The following is a 24,748-nucleotide window of genomic DNA, read 5'->3' as shown; positions in this document are numbered from 1 at the left end:
CAGCAAACAGGTGGCATTGGTCCTTCCTCCGTACAAACTATCCCTCGGGTTCAGCGGGTCCATGAACTGGTAACTTTCCACGAGGCGTTTAAACTCGGGATCGGTTTTCATACGGTGATCGTACTCGTGTTCCCACATTTCCACCACTTGGTATCCTTCCTGTTCCAACTTTAGGCGTCGCTGACAAGTGTCCTGGTACGAGTCTTCCATGCTTCGTTGTAAAAACTGATTTTTAGTGCTACGGTCAGGGTAACAGACGGGACATCCGTGAAATAAGCAACCGTTAAACTCGTACACGATCTTGGGGTTTTCTAAGTCCCAGCCATCGACCGAATACGTTCCGATGGTCTTTTCACCCCCTCCGTTGCGGGCATGCTGAATCCACTTGTCTTCCTTGTCGCACAAGTAATGTAACCAACGTAGGGCTTTGACCGAGTATTGACGTTTGACAAAGTGAGTCGTTTGAGGGCTGATGACAGCCACGGTGTTTTCAGGCATGAATCGTTGTCGATACACTAAGGAACACGCTTTGGCAATGGTGCAAGCTTCTTTCAAAGGATCGACCCCTCCGTGTTCCATGAACAGTTCTCGAAATTTTCCACAGCAACGCCGTAAAATGTCCACGTCGGAACGACAATACTTTAGCATTTCTTCCTGAAAGTCGAAAGGGTCCGAGGCGTGAGCCTGGTACCAAGCGTAGAAAGCTTCTCGTTGTTCGGTACGCATGTTGTCAGGGTCGTAATAGTGAGCCTCAGGTAAATGGGGTAGAACGGCGTGTTTATTGGCTTCCGAATTGAAAAAGTGTGGAAAGTACCCTTTAGCCATTTCTGTCATTCCAAACGTTTTAGGCATTCGACTCAAAAGCATGGCCAAATAGCTCATCGAATCTTTAAACTGTACTTGTCCCACTTGCATGAAAATGATTTTGGCTCCGTTCAAAGTCACTTTAGGACGCTCGGTGCCTTGTTCCGTATAGTATCTGAGAAGAAACTGTCCATCGTATCCGGAGAAATTGTGAGCCATCACTGTGGCATGACGATGACAATCTCCGTAAAGTTCGATGTCCTCTTGGCTCCACGTCTTGTCGATGGGGTCTAAGACCCATTGGGCAAAATCGGCTAACGTGTTCGGTCCCCGAAAGATTTTTTCACGCCGTCCGGGAATCTTGCTGCAGTGAGGGCAATGACTGAAGATAGGTTCTTGAATGCACTTCTCGCACGCTCGATGAGCCACGCAGAAATTAGGAATGTGAATGCCGGTCTCTTGCATGCATTCGAAATCGAAAAAGATGAAATTGCCTTTCTTCTTGTGACCGTCCACTTTCTCTGGTGGAGGTTGGTATTTTTGCACGTAGCATTGGTGTTCCAAGTCCACGATGTGGTGACAAATGTGACATTTTTTCTTTCCTGAACATACGTGTGCCTTGGTACTATTGGTACGTATGCCTTGTCCACACGTAGGGCACAATCTCAGGAGTTGACAAGCACATTTCTTCTGTGAACCTTGCGTCTTCAAATGTTGTTGGTAACAGGTAGGGCTGACAAACGTGCGCAGACAAGTTGAACAAGGCACTGGTTCTTCGCTCAGACAGGGTGGAGAGGCCAAACATCCTGGGCATTTCATTCCACAATGCTTGTGTTGCTCTCGATTGTTATAACCATAATCACATTTCTAACAGTAATAACCGTATCCCAGGAATCCGGTGATGGCGGTAATGGTATCGAAATGGTCATCGTGATAATAGACATGAATGTATTTTCCATCCTTAAAATCTTGGCCTCGAAACAATAGAGGCCCGCGCATTTCTTGAGGGTGCACTTTCAAGGTGTAGCGTGGAGCTAGGACATCTTGCAATTTTTGCATCTCAGGAATGCCACAGGGTGTGTCTTTGGACAGTCCGGCTTGTTGTAACAGGAGTTCTGCTTCGTTTCGTTGTTTGGCTCGATCGGAACGTTGAATAGTGTTCCAGGTTCTTTTCCATTCTACCGTGTCGTTCTTGTTGGCATAGGTTCGTCCCACCACGATGGCACGGGCTAAACACATCTGGTCATGAGTGTTGTTAATTCGGACGAGACTCTTTTTGGTGTTGCCAAGGTCGTCCACCAATAACATCTTTTTACGTCCAGTCCCTTGAGGAGGAGAGACGTGGGTCATGTCCAGTGTGGCTTTACCATCGGTGATGTCAAACTGATCATTAGATTGTTGTACGTGTTGAATCTTGTCCATGACTTTGGAAGCGGTCAATTCTGCAGGGGTGCTAAACTCGATCCAAAAAGGGGATTTCAAACCGTCGTGTTGTATGGAAAGTCTCAAGCGATCGTCTTCTTTGGGTTGACATTGTCGCTTGAGTGCAGTGAGCAAAGAATCCCACACCCCAGTGATGAACACTTCTGCTTTCTCTAACGGCACTTCAGCCTTGAAATCTTTAAACTTCACCGTGTATTTGTAAGCCGTGGTTCTAAATTTTCTAGAGGAGCGCTTTTCCGTCTCTCGAATGGAATAGTATTTTTCAGGGTTGACTAAGGGTGGTGAACTTAGTTGAGAGGTTTCAAATTCTGGTTCACTCATGTCCTCTTCAAAATCACTGGCATGAATTTGTGCCAAGATTTCAGCCCTGGTACGAGGCGATAGATCACGTTTCTGCCTCTTACTTTCTTCTTCTTTCTTCTCAAATGAATAGGATCGTTTCATCTTGAGTGCAAAACGTCAAATGACTCAAGTTTAAACACCATAGACTAATTTATAGTCCTGGCAGACCAGCGTATAAAAAAGGGTGTGTGTCTTGTCCTTTCACTATTCATTTCACTCTCAAGCCGAGCACAACGATGGAAGAGACTAACCAAATCGAACGTTTCGTCAGAGCTTTGCGAGGGGTCATTAGAAAATTCTCTTCAGACCAGCCCACGGACTATCCTCCTTCCTTTCGAGATAAAAGTGAAGATACTTGCTATATCTGTCAGAAGAAAGGGCATTGGTCTTCAGAGTGTCCAGACCGTCAAAAAAGAAAAAAAAACAGGGGCTAAAAAAGACAAAAGTCAAGATACCTGTTATTATTGTAAAGAAAAAGGACATTGGTCTCCAGATTGTCCAAAAAAGAAACAAGAGGAGTCAGAAGAAAAGAAGGATTCTTCAGAAGAAGAGAGGGATTCTTCGGAAGAAGAGAGGGATTTTTCAGAGGAAGAAAGCAGACAGGTGAAGAAAAAGAAACAGGAGAAGAAACGAAGAAGGGAAGAAAGTGAGGAGGAAGAAGAGGAAAAGAGTGTGACGGTGAAGAAATTTAAAAAACAGAGAGACTAAACAAGGAGACAGAAGAAGTCAATGAACTTTTTATTAAAGTGTTGTGTTGTGAATTGTGAATTGGATTGTAACAATGGATAAAAGAATAAATTAATGATATAAGGTAAGTGTCTTTGAGTTTTGATTTTAAAATAAGAACGTACACTCACGCACTCATACACAGACACGTACTATAGGGGGTAAAATGGGCTGTTAATTATTTTTTTTTTAGTTATTGGCAAATTGAAATTGAATTTCTTTTCGAGAAATGTGGGTGGCCCTGAAAAGGGCCTTTTTATTTTGGTGTAGGGGTGAGTTCAAGCAATCAACTTTAACTGCCTTAAGCCTTTGCCACGGCCAAGGCCTACTTCTGGACTGCGTAATGTTGATGATGATGATGATTGGGTTGAAATCACTAAGGGTGGTACGGTAGGCTGAGTCACAGGGTTGACGTGTTTAGCTCGGGAAGGTCGTATTCTCTTCGGTCGTAATAAAGAAGTCTGATACATTTGTTTCAGACTTCTTAACTCCGCTAAAATGTCCAACAGTACCGTGACCGTTTGATTTTCACCCTCTTGTTTCTTTGCTGCTGCTGCTACTTCTTCTTGCTGTTGTTTTTTTTCTTACCTCTTCTTCTTGCTGCTGATGCTGTAGGAGAAAAGCTTGTTCCGCTTCCTTTTGTCGTTGTATAAATTTCTCCAATTCTTCTTTCTGTCTCTGTCTAAAATTCTCCACTTGCGGTAATGAAGAAGGTAACGAAGGTTCCGGAACAAATTCTTGCGAGGTAAGAAAATCCACAAAATCCCAATTCACCTCTTCTGAAAGTAAGTCCGGGTTCCCTTGGGCAGTCTCCCCTGTTGGTGCACCCCAATGGATCGTTTTCTGAATTTCCGTCATGTTGAATCACTGTCGCATAGATTGACTGCACACAAGCACTAGCGAATCTATATAGACCAACTGACGTCACAGACTGCTCTCTTCGGATTGGATGCGGGCTGACTGAATTTTGTAACGCGTGTTGGGATTGGTGAATGAACTCAATCCGTTTCAATCCTTCCTCTACCTATAAATAAGCGCAGTTCACTGCATTGATTCACCTGTTCTCGGCGCTTCAAGATGTGGACCACAGTCGAATCATCCACCCTTGTGTCTTCCATGATGTTCAGGACGGACGTGCTCATGTATGTCCGATCCAAGTGGACCGTTGTCCACAGGACAAACACCAGTCTGTGGATACGTAGGATCTACGTAGAAAGACAAGGATGCCTCAAAAGAGTGCTGATTTACGGGCCAACAGTGAGACGCAGCCTAAGGACAAGAAGAAGACCAATGCGGTGCCCTTTATGTTAATGGATACATTAACATAAAACCAAAGGCCCTTTTCAGGGCCACGCATATTTCTCGAAAAGAGAATGACTTTTCAATTGCCTACCCCTTTTTTTAAATTTTTTTTTTTAAAAAAAAAAAAAAAAAATCCCATGTTCAATTCCCCTTGTCCCTAGACAAGCCCAAACTCTATTCCCCCATGTTAATTTGCCTTGTCGCTAGACAGACCCACGATTTATTCCCATGTTAAATTCCCCTTGTACGTAAAGTGACCCACGATTTATTCCCATGTTAAATTCCCCTTGTACGTAATCTGACCCACGATTTATCGCCATGTTAATTCCCATTGTACGTAATCTGACCCACGATTTTTCGCCATGTTAAATTTCCATTGTACGTAATCTGACCCATGGGGGTCTGTAATGCTAATTCCCATTGTACGTAAAGTATCCCCATTCACTACTCATGATAATATCCCACGGTGATCATCCAAAACAAATCCCATACCTTTAACTCATGAGTGTAATCCGCCTCAGTAATATTGAGTCTGTCAATGAGCTGTAATAATCCTAGTCGGGTGGAAAAAACTCCTCCTCGAATTTACTCCAATCATTTTAGAACTCGTAAGGATAAACTCTTTTGTGCCTCACATACTCGATATGATCCCTATATTTTTCTCTGGTGTGCTTGAACTGTGCTGTGTTTTGACGAGGCCATCCAGGGATGCTGCCATAAACTGAAAACTCAGTGAATCTTAATTTGCATAACGAGATCGACATGAATTTTTCCATATTGTTAGGGATACATTTTGTTTTTGGCGAAAACTTTCCAAAACATTTCACGATTAAGTGTGAATCAGATCCGCGTAAATTATGCATCACCACAGGTACGAAATAAGGCTTATAAAAATGTAAATTACACACCCTATGGACGGCCCCTCTGTATGTTCCAGTGTAATGATAATGATCTCTCACTCGATGCACTCGGTTTGGTATGCAAAATTGCACGGCAAATGTCGCTGATACGGAATCGTGTACGATTTATCATCAGTATGATCCTGATGATCCGCCGGCATAATCAACGCTTCAAAATCTGCGTACTCTACAAAAGGAATCCTCATTTGGCAATGAAAATTTTTAAAGGTTATTTTTTCACTTTTCTCTTTGGGAGGTTTTATCACCGTGACGTTGATGCAATCAAAGCCATCGTCGCTTAAAGTTTTGAGTGGTAAAAGTGAATAAACTCTTTCCCCAAAATAAATATTTGCCATATTTTTGTACTTGCCCGCTCATAATTCTCGAAAACATTTGATCTCTCAGTAATGACCGTCCTCTTCATCTTTGTGAAAGTATAAGAGTTCGATGCAGGTAAACGCTACCATGCCCTGTGGTACCGTAGCCAAACAAATTTATTCCGATTTGAACAACGAGAACAGTTTCACATTTTCCTCAACTGCATCAAACTCACTCAACTCCACGACCGAATGAAATTTATTGAATTTGATTGTTTAAAAGTATTTTTGAAGCGATGAGAAATGCCGGCCCGTGTCAGTCAAAAACGCATCGGCAGCTTATGATAAAATTATTTCCGCTGCGCTTGAACCTCTGACGGTGTTGGTGTCTAAGACACCTAAGACGTCAACGTGTCTGATGTGCTCGCAAATTACGTCAACGTCTTCAACTCCGCCGTTGGAATCCACGAATTAAATTTATCAGGATAGCTAAAGCATCTGACGAGAGATTTCTTTTTTCTTTTGGTCGAAATTACTTTTTCTATCCTGAAAATTTCCTGGTCGTTTATTTTGCGGGTCCTGTTCCAAATTTAGGCCGAAATCAAGGCAATTTCGTGGTATTGTCTAGAAAAATCAGCGTGATTCACACAGAAATAAAGTTCCGGTATAATATTTGGTATTGATTATCATGTCAGTCATCGTTTTCTGACTGGAGCTGATACCGTGACTACTTAATGTACTGTTCACTCTGGTGCGTAATTCTAAATTAGGAATACCGTAAGGTAAAAGCTAATCGTATTTTGTAACGGTCTGGTAGTACTCACGAAGTTTTAGAATTTCATCTCGGAAAAAAACTTGAATAATCTTTGGAATTTTTAGTTTTGGATACAATTTAATTTATTTTTGGGCCGTTACCACTGGGATATTTTCAAAAGTTTTCTTATTTTATTTTCTTCTTTGTTCAGTTCATGTTTACCCAAATCAGCCAGCACGTCCACGACGACATGGTCCTGAAGATTTCTTTCCTTTTCGAGTCTGGCAAGTCTTCCCATGATATCGTCCTGTTTTGCATTAGCATTAGTCATCCTTGCAATGAGTTGATTTTATTTGGTGTCTGTGGCTGTACCGACTGCATCTAATTTTGCAATGAACTTTTCCTGCTCCATATGGTGTCCTGCCACAGTGCTGACAAACGAATCCATTAATGAGTTCCTGTGCTACATCACGCTGAAATTCGTGTTTACTCACTTTATCTTCAACCACTTGCTTACTTAGCGCCGCATGCTCTCCGCACATCGCCACAATGACGCTTGGGTTTAATTTTTTCAAACGGCATGTTTATCTACTAACTGCGACACATAAACATTTACTACTACGGAGGAGGAATATACAATTCGTCAAAACCTTTTCGTTATTTTTCTGCATAGTTCCAGTGTCAAGATGAAACGTCATGAGATCGTGTTTAGGGCTTGAGGTCACTGCGTAATAACACTTTAAAATCTTTTGAAGTGATACAACTACTATGGTAAGTCGCGATCGAGTCGATGTCGGAGTTATACAGACAGGACAAAGTACAAAAGACCTGTGTTTTACCCGATGTATTGAGCAAATCGTAATATGACTGTCTTAAATAAACGTTATTACGATGCTTATGGTGCGATAATGAAAAGTACTCGCATATTTTAGTCATGTTATCCCAACCGATTTTAATATCGTCAAACACGTTGGCCATCCACGGAAAGTTCTTCGACTGGAACGATCTTGTTAGGCTCGGCAATCGTAAAGACAGGATCTTTGTCACCGGTACTTAGCGATAAAGATCGCAAAAATTGCCAGGATCGATATCGAGTTATCCCTATTGTTATTTGTTGACACCTATCATCAGGATCCGTCTTACGCTAGAAACGATAAGCACGTGCTAAAATTAAACGATGACGGATACGATTCTATTCATCAAGTACTAAAGCATAGTTGGACAGAGTTTACACCGAATTTCAAATTAACGATCAGGCTATATCGTTAGTGTCTGTGAGGGAAATGCGGAAACAATAAATACGACAGGCCATCGACAAATATTTTGCTGTGTTTAAATTTTGTAATGATCATGAATCTGTTTGTTAAGCACATCGAGGAGATCTTCAAAACATCATTCATAAACTTCACGTAGATAATGTAGACGTTGTTGTTTAAACATGATACACCAAAAGACGCAAATTCGGACAAAAAGAAGGGGATGACGCACACAGTAAAAAAAAAATTGAATGCACAAGTCGTTCCTAAAAATATTTTTCGCTTAAACAAAATTACGTGCTCATGTGAATAGAATAAAATTGTTCTATCAGGTCGGATTTGATTAAGATGTGGACACGATCGTGCACGTGATGGCGTTAATAGATACGTTACGAAATAGGAGCAGTGCGAGAATTCGCTCTAACCAAAAATGAAGCACAAAAATCGCAGAAGCTTATCATTGTAGTTTTACAATCGTTAGCGAAACCTGTGCATTCGGATAAAGACACATTCGCGGTGGATCATTTAAAATATTTAGGTAAACAGGTACGGTCCGTCGGATATGCGCAGCTGCTCTCGGAGGTGACTAAAATCATGGTAAATAATTTCGAAGCTGTACCACCTACCACACCGGAAGGGCGAAAAATAATCGACAACCGAAGTTTAGATTCAGCAAATACATTACCGAGCTTAATTCAATTCATATGTTGCCTTACATCATCTTCCAAAGATCCACGGAAATAATACAAACAAATGCGGCCAGTGTTAGATTTTAATCAGGTCCATGAAAACCTTTCACCAAAAGATCGCCGGGAATATAATCTTATTAACCATTGAAAAGTGTATGTGTTTAGGCACTCTAACCAATATTATAGACGGATTTTGATAATGCTATCAGCAGCACCTATCGCTGTGAATATAGTAGCCATCGTATCCACAGGAGCCACGGCAAATCCTTTCCTGTTATTTTATCCGGTTGCTGCAAACCAATTATTTTTTGAAAATCGAACCCAAATTTAGAAGCATAAAAATGGAGAACTTAGAACGGTGAATGACATTATGGCGGATTGAATGACGAATTCTGCGACGAGATTGAAAAAAATTTAAGATAAGAAATTTACGGCGGATTAAGCGTAACGGAAAGAGAAACGAATGTTAAATCTTCTGGAAAATGCTGATGGTGAAATGCCATCGGCGATTAATTTTATCACTCCTATATTAATCTCAAGCGTTATAGCCGCCTGATATAAAGAATCGTATATGGTCAGATGACAGGACGAGCAGGACCGACGTTTCTTCAGACACCATTACGTCCACGATGGCAGTTTTCACGTTGTGTGACGGTCTCCAAATTTTCCAAACGATTACCAAGTTTGTTAACGTTCACATGGTCCAGAACGTAACCCACCAGAATGATTCCCCAATAACATTCAAATACAAAGCGTCATCAGTTTAAAGGGAATATAAGCAGTTCTATTTCGGTCAAGGCATATTATGTGGATTTGATCGTAATTTAAAAAAATTTAATCTTTGGTGTATACAATCACATCGGTCTCCAAATTCTGACTGTGTAAAACAATACATATTTCTCATCAGCGCATCCGTAATCCACTCCATCATCGTATTCCCCAAAATATAAAATAATGCCGACGATTAAAGGTTCGTCCTTTGCACAGGCCAAAATCTCGGTCATGGAATTTTTTTTATTGTAATGTGGGAAAAAACTGAGTTGGCCTTGGAACATTTTCTAAACACCTCTTCCTGTAATATGCCCTGAGAGAATATCGAGGAGACAGTAGGTCCGGATAACACTTGAGGATAATAATATTCGGGCATGGTACCGGCATGCCGAACAAACGGTCATTTAAATTCCATGAGCAAAATTGTATTTTTGACGCCGATATAACCATCAGGCGAGTACCTAAAACCGGGATTATAATCAATGCAAATATCATAGTCGACAATTTTTCTGCCAAATACTTTTCGGCGTAATTCCTGACAACAGGCTCAAATAAAGATTCCAATAAACAAGTTAATGTTGCAAACATCATATTAGAAGATATTTATTTTTTATCCACGATCGAATCGATATCCCCAAAAGGACAGCAGTCTATGACCATGGCTAATTCAGATTCTCCGATCATTATTGTCATTAGATCAAACTATTCCGCAAATATTTATAGCACGTGGCATTTCGAAAAAAATCTTTCAGCTGCTGATGCAAACCCATTATTGTTATTTTGACGGTAATTATAAAAATAAGAAAATGCAGGAGTGTTACATCACCGACGTCAGATTGCAAATTCCGGAGACTCGACGAAGCCGTCACCACGGTTTTCAGAAAAACGTGGATATATCCTTAGAATTAACGGTAAGTAAAGCTGTTGGCATTGCACGCAAATGTTATCAACAGCACAACTGCGAAAAAAATTACTCGATCATGGCATCGTTAACTCAGGTATAATTCGGATCTCATTCGGAGGCATAGCGCTTCATGTATGAGCAGCACTTATTTAAAAAATTTATTAAAATTATCGCAATCCTAAGGATAAAAGATGCCTGAGATTCAGTACCTAACAAAGTCATCAATGAAAGCCGTAAGAATTCCGAGGGTGCCATCATTAACGCTTACCTGTTAAACATTAATATTGACCTTAATTAGGAATCAATTCACACCACTAGCGTGTAAACAAAATTTTGGGAAGGGGAAACCGGCCATCGTGATAAATTGGTTTTGGGAATCACATTCATTTTCAAAACTAAAACATCAGCGGGTAGTCGGACCATATTAGGATAAGACGGATCCGAACACAGCCGATTGTGTTCGAAATAACGTTCAAGAGTAAACACATCATGTTTTGTGCTCGAAACCGCCTCAAAACGCCTTTTTACATACTAATTCTGTTGTATATAGCTGAACCATAAGACAGAATTCTTAGCATTTCCAGTAGTTTAGAAAATACGAAGAGATATAGGAATTGCAAACCTTCGTCGGCATGATACAGGGTATTCAGCTTTGAAGCGTTGTATAGAGTTCTCATTTTTTCCATACCAATTCATCGCTTCTAATGTAAAGTCCTGGGTGTTTCGTAAAGTCGAAATCTGAAGTTCAAACCGAAGCTGAAATGCTGACTGATCTCAAGGTCAATTTTCAAAACGGATATATACAGTGACCTAACCTTCAAAACTTACAGTTCATGACCTCCAGAAATTCATCTACTTCTTTAATTGAAAATATGTTTTCCATTATAGCATCAATTATCTTCAAAATATGAATGAATTGCTATTTACAATACATTGAGAAATAAATTGCTCGAATGAATTCTAGTAGGACTATATATAGCAACCAATCACTTAAAAGAATACGAATAGATCTCAGAATTCACAATTTGTTTCTGGAGTATCCAATTTCATGAATTTTGCAGGTTTCCCCACCTTTGAATTGAAAGACCCAATAAACACTGATTTCTCAGTGACGACAGTAGAATCCTATATAATTCCACGAAATGAAGTGCTCTAAACATTAAATATCTAAGTTTTGGCCTAACTACAACAGATGATACCCATGAAAATAAATGAATTCTTCAAGTGAATGCTTCAAATATTCTGAACTTTGTAATGAGCGTATAACTTATTAAGACAAACACCCGTGCATCTATAAGGGAAGATATTCTTATAATGTATAATTTATAAGATTATCTTCATGGTTTTCTAAACTCATTTAATGTCTTTCATTTTTTTCTGATGTAAAAAAACAACTATTATTGTCATTCGATACTTGATCAAATCATTTATCCTGACAAGTCCATTAAGTCAATGAAAGTTTGTCATGTCAAATAATAAAATGGTACAAATTAGGCTTGACAATTACTGAAGAACTGATTTTCAAAAGAAAGTATACAGTAAAAGAAAGTCCTAGTTTTGGAGTCTGTCTGTTCTTTGAAATACTGCGTCAAATTGTGAATCAAGTTAATGTGTTGGTTTTCTGGTGGCTTTCAGAATTGACAGGCATTGACTTTAAAACTTTGTTGTAAATGATTTTTTACTTTTTGTTGGAACACCTGGAGTCGTTTAAACAGTTTGTGGTTGACATGTACTTTCAGGCTCATGTTCATGAGCCAAATTGAACTGACAATCCTTGCACACTAACCCATCACAGGTGGTTACAGATGCATTGCTTTAATTCTCTCAGATACATTTCTGTTTTTGTAAGACACATATGGCACATTGAGAGTCGTGGAAATATCATCAATTTTTCAAGTTGGTTTATGCTTTGTGCAACATATACACCAAGTTCCCAACATTAGGACAAGTATATGCCTTTGTAAAAATATAGTTTTGGTATTACCACAATATCAGAGTAACTCCCTTGCATAAATTGGAATAATTCCGACAATTATCTGAATTCAACTAGAAATTAAGTACATTTTAATACAGAGCAAAGGAACTGCTTATCTACTGAAATGGCCTTCTTGTACAATTTGACAAAATGCTAGGGTAATTTTTCAATCCCTGGTCATTCAATCAAGTGAGCTTATGGTATGAACTTGTATCTGTCATGTGTCAACTGTGCAGCCATCAGCAATTGCTTGTTACCAATCTGGAGTTCGTGTTTCTGACCTGATTTCAATCAGACTTGGAATACAGATTTATTTCATCAAAACAGAATAGTCTGATAATGAGTAAGAAATATTTGTAATTGATCAACACTATTCAGTAATTCACACATACAACAGTCAGAGTTATGCAACAACTTGTTCTATCCTAAAATGATGTACCATATATACTCAGCTGCAAACCCAACTTCAAACTGTACAGTCCCAGAACTGCCATTGCATAATGTTCTAGCAGACCTCGGTATAAATCAGTATAAAATAACAATGCAGCCTCTGATCTGCCAGTATATGAGCAACAGTAGATAAGAGTCAATATTATGTGCAGTTAGATTCACCTTATAAGCAAGTCTATATAGTATGCAATTCGTATTATGCCTGCTTGTAAGACAACTGATGCTAAATATGCATTTGCTGTTACAACTCTATGGTCCTAAACCAAGTAAGAGAAAAGAACAAAAACCAATAAATCTAGTAAAATTTGACAAATAATCTATTTCCCATGAATAAAACGTGAAAATTTGATAAGAACTTACAGTATTGAGAATTAAATCGAAATTAGTCTTAAACGTTTGATCACAAGTTCAAAAGTACAGAGTATTTTCAATGAATTCCTGTGGTGTTCTGAATGAATTCCAATTTTGAATGTGCTGATGCAACATTAGCCTGGAACAGCATTGATGTGGTAAAAGTTTTAAGCACTGATGTGGTAAAAGTCTTAATGTATCACAATGATATAATCCAAAATGTCCTTGAATGAATTCACAATAATCCCAAAATAGTGATTTAGTCCAAAAAGTCAAAGAGCACTTTGCAATTCTAATGAATAATTAAAATAAATAAATCCTCTCAAATATTAACTGAAACACAACTAGAATTGATTCCTCTAAAGACTGATGTTAAGAAAGGAATAATACATTTGTGTTTACTTCTCCCTAATATAAAAAACTAAGACACAATAACAGAACCTGGATGAGGGTAATTTCCACATCAAGTTCATAAACAAAATCCCTCCAAGCAATAATTATCTTAACATATAATCTACAATCATAGAGAAATATTAGCAATGTAATTTGTTGTTTGCAAAAAAAGAGACATTAAACAGGAAGGTTCAACTCCTACCCTCACACAATACAATTTAAATATACAAATATACAAAACAATTTTGCCTGTTTCTAACATGAATGATGTTACGTAAGCATTTCTGCATGGCCTACCATTATTCAAGAATATTGTGCACTGTACATTGAATTTCAATATTCTTTAATATTTGCAAGGCAATTCATAAAACTGAATTCACCTGAAATGACAGAATTTGAAAATATTTAAAGGGTATATAGTTCACTTGCGAGGAATAAAAATTATTCATTTGTTTTTCGTTAAAATTTCATAATGGCCATACTGAAGCAAAGGCTGTCTACCATGCCACACTGCAGCAATTGTAGCAACATGACTAAAATTGTTCAAGCTACATTAAACCTTTACCTCATGGAAGCGCCTTTTGATGCCTCTACTCCATTCGCATGGAAGCGCCTTTTGACACCTCCACTCCATTCCCATGGAAGCACCTTTTGATGCCTGCTGTAAACATCGGCCATTTTAAGCAGGTTTTCAAAGTGCCACCTTAAGGGAAAACCCATTATTAGATACTACATTCATTTCTGCAAATGACCATTATGTCAGATCACGTGGTCACTGTTTATGCTCTGGTCAAAATCTGCTATTTAATGTAACTGGTTCGTATTCTCCACTTTCCAAAATGGAGGTCACATATTTCATTCAGTACTTATGAAGTTTTCATGATTAGAATCACAACTATGAAAGTTTCAATATCTTGGGTAAAGACTCTGATATTGATGTAGGCAGCAATTAGTTTTTAGAGATCATCAGTTTCAGATGATTTAGTGATGTAGACGCAGACGAAAAACTTGTAAATTTCGAGTATGAGAAATGTCAGCTATGGTTGGTCACGCAGCTTCACTGACTTGACGGTGAACAAGTTCTCTCAAGATTTTAAAAAACATAAAAAATTCTTCCGTGAAAAATAATTACACAGCTATAACAATCGGACTTTACTCTTAAATTTTTCCACACATAATAGCTGTGTACCAAAAACATGTAAATTGGTTAAAAATGCTGTTAAACGTAACATACACTACATTGCTTAACAGTTAACAGGCAGGCCTATGTGTATGGAGTCGAATAGGTAACAGGTGTTCTATTTATAGTGCACTGCACTGGGTAACTTTGCTCTATGAGGTAAAGGGTTAAAAATCTAAATCACACATACCATACAGTTCAAAACAGAACTGAATACATTTCAAATAGTCATACCATCTGTCACCATATAGTTAACAACAGTATTGAATACATTTCAGAGTCATAACAGATGCTACCATACAGTTCACGATATTATTGAATACATTGCAAATAGTCATACCATCTGTCACCATACAGTTCACAATAGTATTGAATGCATTTCAGATAGTCATAACAGATGCTATCATACAGTTTAACAGCCACAACAGCTGTTACCATACAGTTCAATAAAGAATTGAATACACATTTCAGATAGTCATATCAGCTATTACCATACAGTTCAATAAAGAATCTGACACGTTTCTAACTACAAGTGTTTGTGTCACCTCTTCTTCTTGTCACTTGTATGTGGAACTTTCTTATCATCCTGCCAAAGAACAGAAAAGTCAAGTAAATTGTTTGATACCATATATACTTGCTTATAAGAGAAGTATAATGGCAAACTGCACAAACCCAGAATTGCTGTCATAAAATAAGATGGCAGATATGGATCTTTGTGGTTTGTTCAGAGTAATCAGTAGAATAAACAACACAGAACCTTATCTGCTGGTGCACTATGTGACAACATATCAGGGTGTTTTTAGCTGGACTTTATAACAATTATATGTGGTAGTTCAATTTGCATATTTACATCTAACTGCAAGCAGTATAGACACAGATCTGATGTTCCATAATGCATAGGTGAATCAGATTCTATGATATTTGCTGGAAATCAGGAATAAATCTTGAAATATGACTGCATAGACCCTGGTCTGCTATGGTAATCTCACACCATTCCATTTTTTTGTAGCACATGTACCAATATCGTAAAAACAGAAGACATGAAGGATATAAAAGGATGTACAAAAATTTAAACATTTCATTTGTTGATTTCTAATTTCTAAGCTGATTGTTGCCAGGGGGTTCCATATACTGTCAACTTGTTGATGTTTCGAATCAAACAGGAATTTCTTTAGCAGCATGGTCACTATATCTGCATGGACCAGTCTATGTTTACAAACAGCAGATGTGATATAGTAAGCAGTCTTTTTGATTGATAATCTCAATCATTCTGTAAATTCTGGAGTTACATCTCTGTGAACACATGACTGTATTAAGATTTTTCCTCTTTTTTATTTGTTCAATTTGTTTTAGAAACATGACTAGACATTAAAAATACTGGATTCAGACAACAGTTTTTACTGAAATGGACTACTCTAGAAACCAGAAAAGGAGATCAAGCAATCTGTCTCCTTGTTGATATTGGTAGCTTCCATTTACTTGGAAACTCGAATAAGTTGACAGTTTTACAACCCCTTGGCAAAAATCAGGTTTGAAATTATAAATCAATGAATGAAATTACTAAGTTTGTGCATTTTTTTATATCCTTGATGCTTTTGGTTTTTAAAATCGGTGGGGAGGTACAAACAAATGGAAGGGTTTGAGAATAATATAGCGCATTATGATATAGCAGACCAAGAAATATGACTGATTACATAGACCCGGGTCTACTAGCACATTTTGATGTAGCAAATCTTGGTCTAAGATGTTTACAGTAGAGTATGCTTTAAAACAGGCAAAAAATAAAATTAAATCTCCATTATCAAACAGTACAATTTAAAAAAAAAAATAATTAATCAATTATTATCTATCAACATTTCTAAACCAGTATTGATAATACCTATCAATGTGAAACTGGAATGTCAGCTTTATGATTTTGTTGTTGTTGTGGGGTTTAACGCCATTTTTCAGCACAAGATAGGCTATACATGGCGGCCAGTATTAATGGTGGAGGAAGAACCCGGGAAAACCCCAGAAAGAACCACCGACCCTCGAGAAGCTACTGGCAAGCTTTCTCACATACCCACATTGGCTGAATCTTAGACTCGAACCGCCGCAGACAGAGGTGAGATGGCAGTGATCCGTAACGAAGAGCGCTTTAGACCACTCGGCCACTCGGGGCCCCTCAGCTTTATGAAGTCCTAATCTGAAAATTAAAGGATCATTTCTGGGATTGTTTTTGTCTTCACATGACCCTTTGTAACAATAAGAATTTCTGGGCCAACTAACTACTGAATATAGAATCTTTGTCACAAATTTTTCTTTAATCTATTACTTGACTAACAAATAGGAATGCTGAAGCAAAAATTATTTGGCAGAAAAATACAAAAAGAAAATTATTATTTTGTTGTTGTTGTTGTTGTTGTTGTGGGGTTTAATGCCATTTTTCAGCACATGATAGGCTATACATGGCAGCCAGTATTAATGGTGAAGGAAGAACCCGGGAACACCCTGGAAAGAACCACCAACCCACGAGAAAATACTGGCAAGCTTTCTCACATACCAGCATTGACCAAATCCAAGACTCGACCCCACACAGACAGAGGTGAGATGGCAGTGATCCGTAACGGAGAGCACTTTAGACCACTCAGCCACTAGGGGCCCCACTTATTATTTTGTATTTGTTGCTGTTAAATCGAGTGCCACTGCTATCTGTAGGAATGAAAACTGATTTAAGGTTAAAAACCTCTTACCTGTCTGAAAAAAGATATGAGATTCCCTGGAAGAATCGTCAAATAAAAACTTATCTGGACATTTAGAAGGTGGTTTATCTTGCCAAGAAATTTTTTTTGTATATGAAGAGAAATGCTGGGTTTTTGTGCAATTTTATGCCAATTTCTATATTGGTGAGCATAAAATTTTGTGATATTTTCAAGCCCTGTGAAAAAGGTTTTACCTTCTCTTTAAGATAGCCACACTGCTCTAAAATGCTTCTTGTGCAATTGTTGATGTGCTTGAATCTGTCTGACCCCAACAAGATTCCTCCATACCATCTGGACACCACTACCATCACATTTCGGGCATCCAGTATCTGTTATTTAAAAACTGAACTTTAAGTTACTGCATTTGTATGGGAAAATATGAAGCTTTTTGAGCTATACTGCATGACGTTAGGGGTTCATATTTTTCCATAGATGTTGTAAGCATTTTATTATATTCTCAATTTGCTTTTCTAAGTATCTGAATGACAAAAAGAACACACTACAAGGAAAAAAAGCAATTTAATCTCTGCTGGATTCGAAACTAAATACACAACTGTAGTTTAATAAATACACAGTAGCAGTATTGATGTGCACAAACTACCACCCAGCAACATTTGAACTTGGTAGCATTTTGCACACAATAGCAGGGATCGTCCTGGGCTGAACCAATGTCGTAAATTGCGATTTTTTTTCCTTATTGGCGACAAAAATATCCCCTCTGGCGATTTTTTGGCGACAACTTTTTGGTTATTTAATTTGTACATACAATCATGGATTTGGACTGGATAAATTAAAAGGGAGAATGAAAGGAAGCCACAAACTTGACTAAGCAATGCATTGGAATCGATCTGTTACACAAACGATCCTTTGTTCGTATTGACAACCCCATCTTTACAGTGCATTGTTACATCATAATCTGCTTATGCTGACATCTGGGCTGAGTACTGTATGCTGTGTTACAGTCAATCATGCTACCGAACTATACCTACAACTGACCGACTTCTGAAGACACGAATAGAACAGATACAATTAATTGAATGGCTAATCCTTCTGTTGTTTTTTTTTTTTTTTTTACATATACCAATACAATAGTTTTGTTGAACCTTCATAGAAAACTGATAACCTTTGAAGTACCGACTACTGTGTATAAATACAAAGCAAATGGAAAAAATCTCAATCACAATTATATCTGTCGCCAGTACAGCATTTGACTCATTGATCTTTTCCTTTTGCCATCAATCTGTGTTACGGCTGCAGAGACTTAAACTCCGCAACAAGAAATAGCAAAAAAAACCAAACAGTTTTGCATAATTAATAATAATTATTTATTTCTCAAAATACAGGAGTGAAAGAATCCCTAAATTGGGTGTGAATTTATGCTTATATATACGGTCCAATATTGCCAGGTGTTGACTCGTGTAAGTTTCATTCATGGGAATGGAGATCCTATTTTGCTTGTCGAGAAATTTATACAGCATTCAGTGATCATTCTTGGGATTTTGGAAGCAATTCCCTAGAAGCTTTGTGAAGCTAGCCATAAGTGGTGGGGTGGCTGCTGAGAGACTACTGGTGTCACCTGTCAGCACTGTACACTGTGAACATGGATTCAGTAAGATGAACCTCATAAAAACTGACATCAGAAATAAACTCTGCATCTCAGCTCTCGAGAATTTAATGAGAATCAGCATGTACAGATGTGAAAAATTAGACTTTGAAACTGCATTCAACAAGGGGTCAGCCCTAAAATCGCGACGGATCTTCATGTAACACTTTGTAACATTTTGTTAATGCTTGTTGTAATTAGAGTATTAACTAACCCATCTTTTGTAATTTTCATTGCCTGTTACATTAATAGACTAAATTAACACTTGAAAAAATGTACACTACTTGTTCTGGCGACACTTTTTGAAAATTGGCGACAAAATATTGAAGTTGGCGATTTTTTTGGCGACAGCTTTTTAAAAGCCAGGACCATCCCTGCAATAGGTACTTGATTCAGTCGGAAACTAATGATAACACTCTCATCCATCTCGCTGATTGGCTGGGTGTTATCATTAGTTTCCCCCTGAATCAAGTGCCTGTGGCACATAGTCATTTGTTTAAAAGAAAGAAATCTCCTTTTGGTCTACTTCAAATTAAAATTTGGAGTCATTTTGTGAATGAATTTCCTTGAAACAACTTTCCAGTCCATCTGTAATGGAGGATTTTGATTTTTGTTAATCCAACTATCTGTAATGAATTGGATTTATTGGCTGGGTCAATTGAATATGATGTGCATGTAGCTGGAGGGACTGGCCTTGATGCAGCAGCACATGTGTTTTGGTTCTGTTACTGATAGTTTGCAATTATAATTTGGAAAAAACTTATGAAATTATTTTAATGAAAATTCTCAACAAGATGCAGGTCAAAATATTGTTTGTTTGAGAATATCAAATTAATTTCTTTAGTCAGTGCTGTAAATTCTCCTTTGTAATCTGATTTCTGTTCAAAATATAATCTAAATTACAGAGCAATTTTGTGCTGTGAATCAATATTTGGAATCCTTGTAATTCTGATGAGCAGAAAATTTTAAGAAAGTCAATTCAGAGGAAATTCAAGATGTAGAAAAGCAAGTACATTTACACCAATTTTTATTACCATTTATAAGTATACATGACATGTTCTTACATCCTATCACTTGCATATTCGTTGCTGGAGGGACCCCATTTTCATGACCTGTATGACTTCAACAAAAAAGCTCTGGAGATTACTACATGAGTGTACATTTTATTTTTACAATAAAAAAACAGGTACTAACACAATGTTATTTTGAGACACGTGTTGTGCAGTATGATTCAGTGCAGTATAGAGAAATACTGCAAGATTGTGACCATGTTAAGTTAATGCAGGAAAAAAAATGAGTATATAATATCCATGATGTCATGACACTTGAAAATCAACTGCACACTTCACAAATGGCCATACTGAAGCAAAGGCTATCCATGCGTTGTGTGTAACTACACACTGTACAAATGATCATACTCAAGCAAAGACTGTCTACCATGCATTGTGTGAAACTACACATTATATGTATAGAAATATTGAAGCAAAGGCTGTCCATGCATTGTGTGTAACTAAACACTGTACAAATGGCCAAACTGAAGTAAAGGCTGTCCATGCATTGTGTGTAACTACTACACTGTACAAATGACCATACTGAAGCAAAGGTTGTCTACCATGCATTGTGTGCAACTACACACAGTACAAATGGCCAAACTTAAGCAAAGGCTGTCCATGCATTGTGTGTAACTACACACTGTACAAATGACCATACTGAAGCATAGACTGTCTACCATGCATTGTGTGTAACTACACACTGCATGTATAGAAATATTGAAGCAAAGGCTGTCCATGCATTATGTGTAACTACACACTGTACAAATCACCAATCTGAAGCAAAGACTGTCTACCATGCATTGTGTGTAACTACACACTGTATGAATAGACATACTGAAACAACGGCTGTCCATGCATTGTGTGTAACTACACACTGTATGAATAGACATATTGAAACAAAGGCTGTCCATGCATTGTGTGTAACTACTCACTGTACAAATGGCCATACTGAAGCAAAGGCTGTCCATGCATTGTTTGTAGCTACACACTGTACAAATGGCCATACTGAAGCAAAGGCTGTCCATGCATTGTGTATAAACTACATACTGTACAAATGGCCATACTGAAGCAAAGGCTGTCCATGCATTGTGTATAACTACACACTGTACAAATGGCCATATTGATGCAAAGGCTGTTCATGCATTGGTTGTAACTACAAACTGTACAAATGGCCATATTGATGCAAAGGCTGTTCATGCATTTTTTGTAACTACACACTGTACAAATGGCAGTATGGCCACAAATGCATTTTATACTCATAAAAGACTGCTCCTTGTGCAACTTATGATCATAAAATAAACCAAAATAATCATATGAAAAACTTAAGTTTCCATTATATGAAGAGCCATTGGATGAATTTAAACCTTTGACCAATCAGAATACTCTTTACAAGAGTTGTGTGATAATTAATATATGGAATGAATAATTTACAAGGGTTGTTGTGGAATAGGACTGGACAAACCGTTTTTAAAAAAACGAATTGGAGATGATATAAAAAAATGGCCTATATCAAGAAAAATCTCATTCAAGTCAGGAGAAAAGCGGAATTCCGCTTTAAAACGGAGGAAAATCAGCTGAATCTGAAGTGTATCTACTGATTATTGCATGATGCAAACAGAATATTCCTAGAGTTTCATCTGTCTATAAAGCATGCAATTTTTTAATTTACTTGACAAAATTTCAGTCCAGATTTACTTTTAGTTCAGCCCAATAATTCTTGCAAAGTGATTTACTGCTTTACCTATGAGCAGTAATATATGAACTTCTTCGAAAATAGATATATCACAGCTGAATGCTTTAAACAACACAACATAAAAAGAACTCAGATTTGAGATTCATTTTATAAAAAGGGTAACCAGTGATCCGTGACAGGCAAAATAGGTCGACATGTGATGGGAAATTTATGGCTGAGTAATCTTGAGCATCTCAACGATTTTAAAAAGGACTACGAGTTAAGAAGATGAAAGCACAAAGCACTTGAAAAAAGGCAGAATTATAGAGACATGTCCAGACCCATTCATTCTGAGGCTGGGCCCAAATAAAAATATTGATTAAAAATAAGTCCTGGACCAGACATCAGGAAAACATCTTCATCCCTGCACACAAGATGGGCACATGAATACATACACCAATATGTCATTAGTGGAATCTAGAAATCACATGGGTTTGCATGTTCACAATAATATGACACCCTGGAAATCTTGAAATCAAAAGTCTACATTAACTTTTCTATGAATTTGGATGTATATGACAAGATCATTAGCCATTGTGGTGTTACAAAGTGTAATCTTGAAGTTTTCTGCATCATGTGCTGTGAGTTTAATGAATACTAATGCTTCTTACAAAGGCTTACCAATCTTTTTTTTATTAAAATTACAAAAAAACAAATGAGGGATGAATTACAAGACATTATACAATCAAATAAATTGACATTTAACCATTAAAGAGTAACTCAAACCCATTTATATTTAACCCTTAAAGAGTAAGTCAAACCCACTGACATTTAACCATTAAAGAGTAACTCAAACCCATTTATATTTAACCCTTAAAGAGTAAGTCAAACCCATTTATATTTAACCCTTAAAGAGTAAGTCAAACCCACTGACATTTAACCCTTAAAGAGTAAGTCAAACCCATTTAATTCATAGAGAATTGAAGCTGGAAATATTACATAAATTATCTCGTTACTCAAACTTCAACTGGTTTGGTTTCGTCAGGTGATTTAAAGCACAGAAACACAAGTAGGTTATTTGGTGCTGAGGCAAGTGAAGTTAAGATCCTTGCAGCTAATTCAGACTGGTACAGTGGTAGGATTCAAACCCACACCCTTCTGGTCTTGAGTCTGGCAAGCTAACCATTGAGCCACCTCAGCTTCCACTCTTCAACCAGTACAATGTACCATTGATTAACCTACCAAATCTTGAACCAATAATTTCATAATAGGAGGCAAAACATTATAAATGTGAACTACAAAGCTAGTGTCTCATTATGAACTCAAAGATTGGATGGCTCGGATACCTGTAAAAGGTGCAACATTCTGGATCCAGCATGGACTTCTCCATCATCATCACACCCATGGATAAGAATGGGAGATTTGGAATCTGGACCTGCCTGGCATATCCTATAGGCCAGGATGTTATGTGTGGCATTTGCAACCTTCTTATTCTCATACAATTTCTCAATTACCATCTCCACCTGTAAAAATTAGACTGATTATAAAAAATCACTTAAAAAATAAGTCAAATTTGGTAAATAACAATCTATGCTTAAGGGCATTCACAGCTGGACAGAGACCATTACTCATTTTGAGATTCTGATAGGAAACTTGATGCAGAATTAAACTGAAATTGGTGTATACAGGTGACATGTGCTACTGTGTTTCAATTATAACTAGAGCTATTAGTAAGGACAACAGTATGCTTGGCAGGGTCTTAAACAAAAGGACTTCTTTTGGAAAGGCATGATGACATGGAGTCCTGGAAATCAAACTCAAAGCTTTGTTAATATATAGATGCAAGGTAACTTACACCAAAATGCAACATTTCTTGGTAAAGTTATGCTGATGAAAAAACGTTATAAGAAAATCATATGAAATACTTGAAATTCAAGCTTTCTAGGTCACATTAATATAAGGCTGAATGCTGATTTTCATTTGAAAACCAATGAAGCTAAACAAAGATAGGTTGCAGAAACCAAAGTTAGGAGGATGGGGCAATCAGGAACCATAACTTCTGTAAATGATGATACGAAATGTGGGGACTCAAATAAATTCAAGGTCTCGTCAACATAATCTGCATCCAAGTTTGACTGAAATGCAACAAAGCTTAGTACAGTTATGCTGCAGAAACTAATGTCAGGAGGGCAAGTAATCAGGGACTATAACTCCTGTAAATGAATTGTGTGATGCTGAAATCAAATTCAGACAAAGTCAGATCAATCTTAAGCCACAGATCAAATCTGGATTAAATTCCACAAATTTTGGTCAAGTTATCATACATAAATGAAAGTTTGTGGAATGAAACATCGTGGGGACATAACTCTTCTGAATGACACAAAACTAATAAAAGGTGTATGTATATCTATGGACAATGTTCAAACCAAATTGCCAAAGAATATACTGAATACTTCCTGAACAACACAGACACAATTAGACACCTCATCTACAAAATTCACATCTACATGCAACAGGCAATTCACCTACAAATCTGCATCACATTCTATGCAAAGCACTAAGACATGAAATTAATTGCCAAAGGTCATAACTATATCCAAAATTGAGCTGAGAAGACAAAACTTGTACAAGGAACAGACAGGGCTATGATAAAATGTACACACCAAATTGCATTAGAATGTACTGAACAGTTGTTGAGCAATGCTATTTATAAGGTACTGCTGAAGCGGAGATGTAATTCTGATGAAGAAAGGGCAATGATATATGTAATAGGCATTTCATCTACCAAATGGCATCCATATGTGTAAGGGTTACCAAATTATACTAGTTACAAGAAGTGTGAATGGATGAATAGAAAGACAGATGGTTGGATTGAGAAGGCTACTACAGGGCTCCACATATTGAAGGATCCTAAAACAGCCATCAGAAGAGTGGTCAATTTCTTGACCAACTGTTGTTATTACAAATGTCAAAGTAATATAATATAACTTAAATGACCATCTGTAATGATCTGATCTGATGTATGTATTAACCAAGTCAAAGCTTAAACTCCTGTATTTCTGAGGTGTGTGCATATGTAAAACAAACTGATATTTCAGTGGAAGTGACCTTGACCTGTGACCTA

General features: G+C 37.5%; 1 protein-coding gene across 2 annotated transcripts in view; it reads right to left on the bottom strand.

The window, feature by feature from the left end:
* Positions 1-12,248: 12,248 nt before the first annotated feature.
* Positions 12,249-24,748, bottom strand: part of LOC149782890 (protein IMPACT-like) — a 34,164-nt gene continuing 21,664 nt past the window's right edge. For both annotated transcript variants that reach the window (XM_089934435.1, XM_089934437.1), the window contains exons 8-10: positions 22,971-23,147; positions 17,492-17,626; positions 12,249-15,142 (exon numbers count right to left, since the gene is read on the bottom strand). In XM_089934435.1, coding sequence (XP_089790561.1) covers positions 15,098-15,142; positions 17,492-17,626; positions 22,971-23,147 — 357 coding nt within the window. In that variant the 3' untranslated portion in view covers positions 12,249-15,097. The remainder of the gene's footprint in view (positions 15,143-17,491; positions 17,627-22,970; positions 23,148-24,748) is intronic.

Source organism: Sinohyriopsis cumingii, chromosome 15 (assembly GCF_028554795.1).
Source record: "Sinohyriopsis cumingii isolate HCF-2022 chromosome 15, ASM2855479v2, whole genome shotgun sequence".
Taxonomy (NCBI): Eukaryota; Metazoa; Mollusca; class Bivalvia; order Unionida; family Unionidae; genus Sinohyriopsis; species Sinohyriopsis cumingii.
The sequence above is the reverse complement of the archived record's forward strand: the minus strand, read 5'-3'. Positions and strand labels throughout refer to the sequence as shown.